Genomic DNA, 11,084 nt, shown 5'->3' with positions numbered 1-11,084 from the left:
GGCAGTCGACGTTAGCATTTTCATAAGCCAATTGCAACAATAAGATATCAGCAGCCTGGGCATGACTAATTTATCTCTTAATTGCCTGGGTTAACTGATTGATAAATTCAACAAATGGCTCCTGAGGCCCTTGTCAAACATTTATAAAAGATCCCTGTTGAACTCTGCTCTCGGGAATTCAGTCCCAAGCCCTGAGAGTGCACAAAGACACTTGTGCATAGACCTGGGGATCAAAATTTAGTTGTCATTGTACATCAGCATGGGGACCCCTCGCCTGGAGCATAGCAGCAGTTATGTTTTGCCTGGCCAATTGATTCTGACTGGCTTGTTGTTTGCATAACTCATCATAGTCTGCCCTTCAGAGGTATTGGCTGGGCTCCAAAGTTGTTTTAGCTAGCACTGACCAGTCCCATGGGGTCATACAGAAGTTGTCTGACATGGCTTCAATTATTCCTTTTGTAATGGGCTAGTGGCTCTGTTTTCTTTAATTATTTTTCTCTTTATAAGCATTAAAAGAAATGGGTTCATATACTCGATCGCCTTGTCAATTTTGCATTACCGGGCAGGCCAAGAGCTCCCCTTTGAATGCCACTTACCTAAGACAGGGTCCCATAGCTGTAGCGTATCCCTTGTCTTTTTTTCCAATTTATTGGAATTTATTGGAGGAGGGGGCTTTGACAAAACCTCCATTTCCTCTTTGGTATATTTGCCAGAAACAGGGGGCTGAGGGAGATAGAGGTGGTAAGGTAGGTGATGGTTCCTCCTCTCTCCCCTTTTTAGGCTCTTCTGTGTATAGCAGGACCAAAGCAACCCTAACTAAAGAACATAATGTTAGAGATGTTGTTGGGACCCGCTGCCCTTGTACATGATGTTAAGATTTCTCCCAACTTGTTCCCAGAGCTCTACGTGTAGTATACCTTCTTCCAGGAACCATGGGTTATGGGAAGTAACAGTTTGCGTTAGGTCCCTTAATTGAGCCTGCGAAACTGAGGCTCTGCTAGTTTTAAGCAGCTGTTTCAATACTTTTATATACTCTTTTATATACACTGATGCCTGTTGTTTGATGATGAAACCCTAGCCTGAACAATTCCCTCGATCTTGGAAATCCCGAGTGGGCACCTATGACTTACTGACTGCACAGTCTCTTCGCCTTCGTTTTTGAGGGTTCCATTGTGATCCACTGCAGCGTTCCTCACATGGGGCACCACCTGCCAGGTCTGACTGGCAGACCCTGACCGAGCGACGGATGAAAAAATGTACTCACGCACAGGTATCCGGTGAAAGAGATGGCTAGGAGACTGCGCTGTTCACAGAAAGAGTTTTAGCAGCCTCAGCCCCAACAACAAGCCAGCGCTGCGGGCAAATATTCAGTACAGATTTAATGACAAAGGCTTTGAGTCAACACGTCTTGTGGGTAACTAATATGGTCGCCCCCGCCCCCCCGCACCCCCCCCAGAGAGAGCAGTCCTGTGCACGGATGATTAAAGACCAGGTTCTGGGGCCTAAGTAAACTAACTTATCTAGATCAATTTCTTTACACTTCCTTGTTATCTACCTTTTGCTCTCAGGCTCTGGATAAGAGACTTTGGCTGCCTTCAGCCCAATTATCTTTCAAAGCTTTTGCAAAACCTCCTGGCATTCCAAGAAGATTTATGTTTTTCCTATAATTCCTTCTTATAATTTCTCCCACCACTCTAACTGATCTACACATTAATCTGTGAGAACATGAATTGCTACAGATTTTGGATTGAAATGTCTGCAATATTTATAAAACTGTAAACTGTTTCCACCTTTTCTACTTTAACCTAATGTTCACATTGTTATGTATTTCTTAGTAAAAAATATGCACATTTGCACAATAATTCACGTTCAATGATGTTGATTTTAGTTCTATTAATCATAACAACAAGTAGAGAACAATTTATTTATCTGTCAGGTATATCAGGTATATTTATTTATCTGTCAGAATGGTTTAATTAATTATGACATATTAATGCTTTAAGATTCTAGAGAGTGGTTACAAAATCGAGGGAGATATATACGTACTGTCATGGTAAGATTCTGTATCCATTTTAAGTGGCAAAGGCAAGTAGCATATCAATATATACATAATTATCAAAATGACCAATATGCTAGTATTTTCATAGCACATCTCTATATAAGAAGCCTAAAATCAGCTTTAAAATAATACATATCAGATTAATAATTATGGTGAACTCTGTGATGGGGTTTAAATTGTGGAAGGACTTTGAAAAGGGAGAAATTATAATATATCTGTATATTTAGATTGTTTGCAACAAGAATACATATACACACTGCTATTTTTGTGACGAGACTCTTTAAATAAGAAAAACAGCAAAAATAGTAGCTGTGTATTAGTCAATAAAAATAACCACTAGTTGATGCAACAGACAAACCCTAAAATTTGAATGGCCTGACACAAAAAAAGTTTATTTTATGTGCCCATAAGTTCTGATGCGGTTTGGCAGGGGCTCTCCACTCTCACGTGACCCAGGGATCCAGGCTGCTTCTACCTTCTGAATCCATCATCTCAAATGAAGCTGCCGTGTTTACTATTGGATGGAGGAAGAAAACTTGGAAACAGCACACTGGTTCCCAAATGCCTGGATGTGACAAACAACACTTCTGCTCATGTTTCAGTGGTAACAAGTGGTCACACGACCCTTCCAAACTGCAAGTGGGTTGTACTGTTCCCATGTGTCCGGGAAGGAGACAAAGACAAAATGTGAGTGAGTGGTATAGTCTCCCCCATAAACGGTTATGTAGGAGGTGCTCAAAAAAAGCAATTATGATAATTTGGTATTAAACAACCCTTCTCATTGCTGGGAGTTTCTGAGAAGCCCACATTTGCCTTGAAGTTCTCTAACTTTTTCAAGTGCCTGCTACGTGACTGATGCTTTGAAATGTAGGATCAAAACTGTCCAAGAACCTTGAAAGTCTCAGCAGGAAGGCTCATCAGGGAATCTTCCCTTTATAATACCCATTAAACAATTAGTAGGCTTAGAACTTTTCCTCCATTTGATTCCTGGTCAAAATTTTAACCTGTGAGTTTCTGCTACCCTCCACATGCCTAAACACCTGTCAGGTGCCTTTAGACACAATGAAAGCCCATATTTTCCTGTGGGGCAAGTACTAGACAGGAGAAAGTAGAAACTTGGTTAATTATTCTACTAAAATTTGAGCTAGTACTCCCACCAAGGCAACATTTTTCACCTCCTGGGAGACTCTGGGGTTTTAGGACTTCAGCCTTAGTAGATGTTGACTCCGCAGTGATTCCCATGTTCTTTCCTCATCTCCAGCTTATGTGGAAGACTTTAGATTTTCACCACCAAGGTAAGGTCATTCATCCTTGTATGTGTTCAGTGACCAGTTTCAAATAAAACACCCCATTAAATTCCTATTACAAATAACAAGGTGGTTTAAAAAAACTCTCTCTGTGTAACTTCATATCTCAAGAATAGGATTATCATGTGCTAATCACATTCCACTCACCATCTATTTAGAAAAGTTCGAGAGTGTATTTAGGCACACAGTTGGGGTGACAGGATGTGTAAAGGGGAGGGCAGGTGATTTTGCTTAGCCTTCACAGGAAGCAGCAGGGAGGAGCAGGCAGCAGGCCAGATTCCAACTGGAAGAGAGGGCACATAGGGGAGACCAAGGGAAGGCCTCTATGATGAGGGAAAGTGGTAGGGCTGGACAGAAATTCCTGCACCTGGATAGAGTCAGCTCTCAGGAACCCTAGGGCTCAGGCAGGAGGACCCTAGGTTAATAAAGCCCACAGACTATCCCCAGATTATGTTTCATCCTCATTGTCACCTTCCTTTTGTAGACCTGCTTTCAGTACCATGTCCACAGGGTCCTTCTTTTGGCCACTTAAGAGACATTATGCAGTACTGAGAAAACAAAGGAATTAAGGGACAGAGGTGTACTTCAGGCTGGAAAGAGTGAGAATAGAATGGGCTCTAGATGAATTCAGACCAACCTTGTGATTTACCAGTGATAAGATCTTGGGAAAGTTACCGAGCACCATGAGACTCAGGTTCATCCAGAAAATGGGTTTGACAGTCCAGTTTTTAGGACTGTTATAATGTAGGAAATGTATTAAAACACCGGGGACAATGCCTGGAATATATTGAATATTTAATGATTGACAGCCATTTCTAGTATTACTCTGACCCCAGGTGCTACCATTCACTACTTTGGAATATTTCTTATTGTCCAGGACATCTCAGAGAATCTGCAACTCAATAGGAAACTGCATTTCCTTGGTGAATATGTATGTGGTGGGGTGTGTGTGTGTGTGTGTGTGTTTGTGTTTGTGTGTGTACTTTCATAGAACAACAGATGAACATGGATAAGACAAGAATTAATGACCTTCTCCTTTTATTTCTCTGTTTCACAACACCAGTTCAACTTTATTGCTAAGTTCTTACATTCTCCAAGAAAATACCTATTGCAAATCACAGCAAGATGGAAGATTCCCCAAAATGTTTTACAAAATGGCAAACTCTTGCACTTGAAATGGATAAGCAAAACTACATGTGTGGTCAGCATCATCCACACACTTAGATGTTGAAGCTAACTAAAACTTTTATTAAAGGAACAATATTTGAAAATTACCAAAAGGACACAAAAAGAAATCTCCAAGTCACCGTATGGAAGAGAAACCTAAAAGCGGTATACAATGTGTTCCCTTCCATTCACTGTGCCTTCTACTACTGGTAACACTGACTTCTCCATAAAACACAGAGGGAAGAATGGGACTGATTTCACACAGGGCAGGGAAACTGCTGGGTGTGGCCCTGAAGCATGCATTGGCCCGTTTCCCTGCCCACTGGCCCTGGTTGCATCTCATGCTCACACTCCCTCTTCCTCCTCTCTCAAAGCATCTTCATACAGGGATGGGTAAGAAGTGGGATCCCTCCCATTGGCATTGGCTATGTACTCAAGAACTTTCATCTTGCTGGTCTCAATGTGGGTCCTTGGACCCCATAGGAACTCATAACATGCAGGATCAGTGCCGGCCACCTGCCGGTACACCAGGTACTTTTCCTGCACCCAATCATGGGTGAGGAGCTTCTTGGGCTCCCCAAAGAGGAAGTGCTCCCTTCCAGCATACACCCCCATAATGCTCAGGACTTCCCACATAACCTCTTCAGGGACGCAGTTCCCCTCCATGAAGATCACACCCAGGACTATTATCAGGAGGCCAGACTTGGGCATGCTCTGCTCATCACCCCGTATGCCATCATAAGAGAGGCTGAGGGAGGTGACAAGGACATAGGAGTGGCTAGCGGGGTCCACTTCCTTCACGTCAATGCCAAAGAGCAGTCGCATGCATTCAGAGGCTTCCCTAAATATCTCAGGAAAGTAGTCCTCATAATTTTTGATGACACTCCCCAGCATTTCTGCCTTTGTGATCAGCCCCTTGACTCGATACTTGCGGAGCAATAAATGAACCAAATCAATTATCTTGTCATGTAGTGTATCTTGGGAAAAGGACTCAGGGTCTATCAGGCTGGGCGAAGTACTGGGCCCCTCCTCTTCTTGGCTGTTGGAGCCCTCATCAGATAGGCTCCCAAAGATGGAGTCCATGGCAGTGGGAGAGGAGGACTCTCCCTGAGGACTCTGGGGAGGACTTGGTGACTCAGCAGCAGGCACCTCCTCTAGAGTGCCCATATTCAGAGTAGAGGAGAAGGAGGCAGCCTCCTGCTCCTCAGCTTGGAGAGCCTGTGCGCCACCCACCAAGCCCAGGTCTTCTTCTTGGGCCTGCAGGCCTTCCGCAGGCTTGTAGTGCTGACTCCTTTGCTCAAGAGGCATGATGACTCCGGTTAGGTCAGCAGGCCGAGCTGTGGGAAAGATCTGGGTGATGGGGCCCCACAGCCTGGGGAGAGAGGGAGTGTGAGAGCAGACTCAGATGAGATATGAACCATGGAGAATCTCACAAAGGCCTACTTACACTTTTCCTCCAGTGATCCTCTGGGTCTTCCTGGGGCTCCTGTCCTCCTGGTTGGCCTGTTCTCTAAAAACCTGAAAAAGGAAGTGAGAAGGCTGCTCAAGATGCAGCTGGACATCAGAGCAGGAGGCTCCAGGACTGAGGTAGGGCAGGTGAGACTGCAAGCGGGGGGGTCCCTCACTGTACTGGGGCAGGTGGGGCCATTTGCAGGTTGAGGGTGAACATCTCATCTGGACTGCTGGCACTGCCTGGGCTTCCTGTGTTCTGAGACCTGAAGACATTGCCTGACCCCAAGGCCTCACTGCTCGGTTTTTGGAGCTTCTGGAAGAGGAATCACAGGGCCCTCAGGCTGCACACTGCAAGCACCTGTCCTGGCACGCCAGCACAGTCAGAAAGGTGGGCCAAACTCTGTGAGTTTCTCACTTTTTTGGAGTGGATGGTCCCCTCTGTGCTCAGGGCCCTCAACTTGCTCCTGCCAGGGCCTGGAAGACACACCTCTCCTGACCTGAGAAACTCTCAGATCCATAGCTCTTTCCTGATATGAAAGAGGACATGTGGGGATACACATCTGCCCACATGTACACAAAGCTACCCGGGAAGGACAGCAAGAGATGGTGACAGTCAGCTGGGTCCATGTGTCCTGGGGTAAGGAGCCTGCTTGGTCCCCATCTTGATGCCTATCTTGGCCTGGGACCCTCCCTCTGTTGACCTGAGGCCATCTCCTTAAACCCAACTCTACCTCCAGGAGACACCAGAAGAGGAAATCAGGGAAACAGAAACACCCATGGTCCCAGCGACGTCCCATGGCTGACACAGGGGCAGGAAAGGGCTGGGTCCCATGTTTTTGGTAAGTGCGGTCCCGTCAGCTCCCACCTTGATTCTGGTCATGCCTGGGACCCTCCCACTGCTGACCTAAGTGCAGCCCTCTCAGACCAATGCCTCCCCTCCCTGAGACCAATGATCCCAGTATAAGAGAGGGGTCTCAGCAGATAGTTCTGCCCATGCTCTCTGGGGAGACAGCAGGGGCAGAGCAGATTTCTATGTGGCCCTCCTCTGTGTTCTGGCCAGGGGCAACCTTCAATTCTCCCTCAGGTTTCTCACCTGGACTCTTGGCAGATCCTGGGACCACTGTATTTGTGGACCAGATGGGGCTCCTTCTGTTGACTGGAAGCTGTCCTCTGAGAACATAGTGCTCACCTGCCCAAGATTCCAAAACAGAAGTAAGTCCCATCACCCCATCATGTGGCTGTCCAGGGCTGACAGCAGAGGCTGGCCCCTTCGGTTCTGGGGTGGGGATTCCAAAGTCCTCCTGTGGGTTTTTCATCTTTACTTCTGCCGAGGCCGGTCCTTCCTTGACTCCCAACCCCTGAGATGAGCAGACATATCCCTTTACACCAAGACCTCATCTCCCTGAATGTTTCCCAACTTTCTGTCTGTGGTACAAGTGAGCTTGCCACTTGGGGCCACCTGTGATCAGGTCCCCATACAGCCAACCACAGGGGATGGAGAGACTCTGTGGGATCCCTTCATTATAGGATGGAGATACCTCCAGTCCTCACAAAGGAGACCACACACACCTTGAGTCCTAAAGATCCTGGGACTCCTCCCTCTGCTGACCAGGTGTGGCTCCACCTGCTGACCCGTCATCACCCCCTTGAAACAAGGTGCTCACCTCCATGAGCAAGGTGCCACCCCCAACCCGGTGGCAGAATTGTGAGCATGGCACATGCCTCCCCTACCTGGGGCCTCCCAGGGATGAAAACAGGGGAAGCTGGGATTTGTGAGGTCCCTTTTTCTTTGGCACGCGGGAGGGTACATTCTTACCTTCAGTCTTCATCAATTTTCCTCTCCTTGACTACTGGTAGATCCTGGACTCCACCCTGTGCTGACCAGGTGTGTATCCCTCTGCTGACCTGAGGACCCACCTCAGACCAAGGGTCCCACCTCTCTGAGATGTGGGAGGCAGAAAGTGAAGGGGCACTACACGGACACCCCTGCATGGGATGCCAAAGTCTGACAGATGGAGCAGATTTCAGGGGTGCCTCCTCTCTCTGGGTGCCCTCCAGGTATTCAGATTTACTCCTGACAAGGCCTATCCATGTCTCTCCTGCTGAATTGTGGATGGGTTTTGCAGGCCAAGACCACCATCTCCCAGAGAACTCCAACTAGGAAGTGGGGAGCTGCCTCTCTTTCCTAGAGTCCTGCCTGGGGCCTCCAAGGACTGATGGCGGGGCAGGTTTTCTACCTCAGGGAGAATTGGTTGCCTGAGTCCTCCCTCAGTGCTCTGGGACTCCCCACTGGGTTGACCTGAGGCTCTACTCCTCAGACCACAACCCACTCCTCTCTGACACCACAAAGGCAGAGTGAGGATGCACCACATGTGGCCACTGTGCCTTGGAACTCCAAGGGCCAAGGTCCCTACTGACCTGGAGTCCAAGGTGTCCTGAGTCCTCCTTCTTCTTCCTCTTGATGCCGGCAGGGCTGCACCCGAGACCCTCTCTGCGGATCTGAGTCTCCATTCCTCAGATTCCCAAGGCTGAATGAAGAGGCACCTCAGTCTGAGACGGCGGGGTGGCGGGGGGTTGGGGGGGAGCTGTCCTGGGGTGCTGGGTCCCTTCAGTTGTCCCTTAGGCCTCTCTCGCCTCCCAGCAGGGACTGGGCCCTGTCTGTGCTCCCTCTAGGTCGTTCTCATGATACCAAGCTCCTTCCCTCCATCAGCCCAGGATGCGGAAATCAGGAAGCATGTGCCTAGCGGCCATGCCAGGAACTTCCCAGGGCTGACAGCAGAGAGGGAGCCTCGCTCTGTGGGGCCTCAGCCTTCCCTCAGGGTCCTGACCTTGATGCCTGGCAGAGCCTGGGCCCTGCCCTCTCCTAAGCAGCACTGCCCTGGTCACACCAAGCTCTGACCCCAAAGTCCCCTGAGGCTTAAGCGGTGGGAGACAGAAGCCGAGGGGGGTGGCGGGAGGGGACGGCCCAGACTGAGAAGTCCGTCCCCGTGGGGTGATCCAGGCCTGGCAGCAGAGGCAGTGCTGGATTATTTGGGGTCCTCTATCTGAGGAGGGGGTGTCCTCAGTCCTCCCTCAGCATCTCATCTTGCCTCCTCACAGAGCCTGGGCCTGCTGCCCTCAGCGGATCACAAGCCACCCCTCAGAACCTGGCTGTCACTTCTCTCTGACCCCCTAATGTGCAAGTCCGCAGCACCAAGCCAGGAGGTCCTTTGCGTTAACTGCAGGGACAAGGATGGACTCTGGGGCCCCTCTATCAGGATGGGGTGGAACCTCTCCATAATTTCTCAGAGTCCTAATTTTGATGCCTGGAAAGGCCGGGGCCCCACCCTTTATGGAACTGCCTCTGCCCGGGTCACACCATAGATTCGACTCCCAGAGTCTCCTTGGGCACTGAGGTGGGGGATTGTCTCAGCCTGACAATTTGGTCCCCCCTTGTTTCAGGGCTGGCTCCAGGGTTGGCGATGGATTATCTGGGGCCCTCTATCTGGGGAGGAGGCCTCCTCAGTCCTCCTTCAGCTCTCACCTTGCCTCCTCACAGAGCCTGTGCCCGCTGCCCTGGGCCACTCTCAAGACACCCCTCAGAAAGACGCGTTCGCTCCTCTCAGACCGCAGAGGCGGAAGCCAATGGAGGTCGCATCCGGCCCCCACGCCTGGAGCTTCCCCGGATGTGCAGCAGGGGCGGAACCCGATTCTGCCGGTAGGGGGGCGGGTCGGGGTGAAGTGTAGTGGCGAGGGGTGCAGATGTGGTCGAGGGTCATGGGGGTGCCTGAATCCTCCCTCAGGTTTCTGACCTTGATTCCTCGCAGAGCCTGGAGCTCCGTCCTCTGCCAATGATGTCTGCTCCTCTCGGACCAAGTCTCTGAGTCCCGTGAGGTGTCAGTGAGCGGGAGGTGTGAGGTCGGGGGACAACATTGCCAAGGTCTTCCAGGGCTGACAGGAGGGACCGAGCTGGATTCTGTGGCCCCTCTATGTGGGGAGGGTGGACCGTCAGTCCTCACTCAGGAGGGCCCTCCTCTTGGCTCCCGGTTCTTTCATAAAGTGATGGGTGGGAGATGCTCTGTTTCTGTCACCTCTGAGCATTGCCTAACTGCATCCCTTGCAGAGAATAGCTGCAGATCCCAGGCTAGGTGCTTCCATGTGGCTTCAGTACCCGTGATTGTAGTGACCTCTGGGAGAAGACGCACACCTTCCCACGGGGGCTCCTCCCTAGCCAGATCTAGACTTTGCAAACTTTTGCCCTGAAAGCTTTATTTTTACACTGAAGAGGCTGAGCAGCTGCAAGAAATTTGTGGAAGTCCTGCGTTTAGAATTTATCTAACACTTCATAGTTCATTATAGTGATTTTCATTTTTTAATTCTCATTCAGTGTCAAAAATCATACTTAACCTAACTATGCCTATTTCACTCTGATGGTCAATACTGTAATTTAATCCATTCGTTATCTTCAATTAAAATGATAATTTTTAAAAAGCCAATCTTTATCTACGGACCTGGTTTTAGTGGTTATTAGCACAAATTCCAGCCATATTCCTTTAATCAACCAGTGTTTCCTCCTGTCCTGAAGTTACCCGTTGACTACTGGCACCTGTGGTCTGAGACACTGAGTTTTCCACAGTGAAGTAGGGGCAGAATTTTAAACATTTCTTTCTTCCTGTCCACCCCAACTTCCCTGCTACTCTTCCCCCGCAATCACAAGTATTCCTTCAAAATACAATGAAATTCTCAGGGATTGCTCATGTTTTTTTGTTTAGATTTCATTGTTTATATTGTTTGCTTGTTCCTTTATTTATTTATTTTTAGTCTGTAGTTTTCCAGGGTTGTTTTGGGGAGCCTGAGATAGAAGCCCAAGGCTGAACACGGTGGTTCACACCTGTAATCCAAACACTTTGGTAGGCCAAGCCGGGAGGAACACTTGAGCCCAGTAGCTCAAGATTAATCTGAGCTACATAACAAGACCCCATCTCAAAAAGAAAGAAAGAAAAGAAAGAGAGAGAGAGAAAGAGAGAGAAAGAAGGAAGAAAGAAAGAAAGAAAGAAAGAAAGAAAGAAAGAAAGAAAGAAAGAAAGAAAGAAAGAGAAAGAAAGAAAAAGGAAAGAAAG

General features: G+C 48.5%; 2 protein-coding genes across 2 annotated transcripts in view; one reads left to right on the top strand and one right to left on the bottom strand.

The window, feature by feature from the left end:
* Positions 1 to 4,402: 4,402 nt before the first annotated feature.
* On the bottom strand, positions 4,403 to 9,611 carry LOC105520769 (melanoma-associated antigen 11). The gene is made up of 5 exons (XM_011954671.1): positions 9,509 to 9,611; positions 8,404 to 8,513; positions 7,079 to 7,174; positions 5,981 to 6,051; positions 4,403 to 5,905 (listed from the first exon to the last, which is right to left on the bottom strand). Exons 2-5 carry the CDS (start codon positions 8,494 to 8,496, stop codon positions 4,879 to 4,881), a joined length of 1,287 nt encoding a protein of 428 aa, XP_011810061.1. The 5' UTR covers positions 8,497 to 8,513; positions 9,509 to 9,611; the 3' UTR covers positions 4,403 to 4,878.
* The window catches only part of LOC105520779 (transmembrane protein 185A-like), a 10,978-nt gene continuing 9,340 nt past the window's right edge, over positions 9,447 to 11,084 (top strand). Inside the window, exon 1 of the mRNA XM_011954679.1 lies at positions 9,447 to 9,682. Within this exon, the coding sequence (XP_011810069.1) occupies positions 9,447 to 9,682 (236 nt within the window). The remainder of the gene's footprint in view (positions 9,683 to 11,084) is intronic.

The sequence above is a fragment of the Colobus angolensis genome, unplaced genomic scaffold (assembly GCF_000951035.1).
Source record: "Colobus angolensis palliatus isolate OR3802 unplaced genomic scaffold, Cang.pa_1.0 Scaffold389, whole genome shotgun sequence".
In the NCBI taxonomy this organism is placed as follows: domain Eukaryota; kingdom Metazoa; phylum Chordata; class Mammalia; order Primates; family Cercopithecidae; genus Colobus; species Colobus angolensis.
The sequence above is the reverse complement of the archived record's forward strand: the minus strand, read 5'-3'. Positions and strand labels throughout refer to the sequence as shown.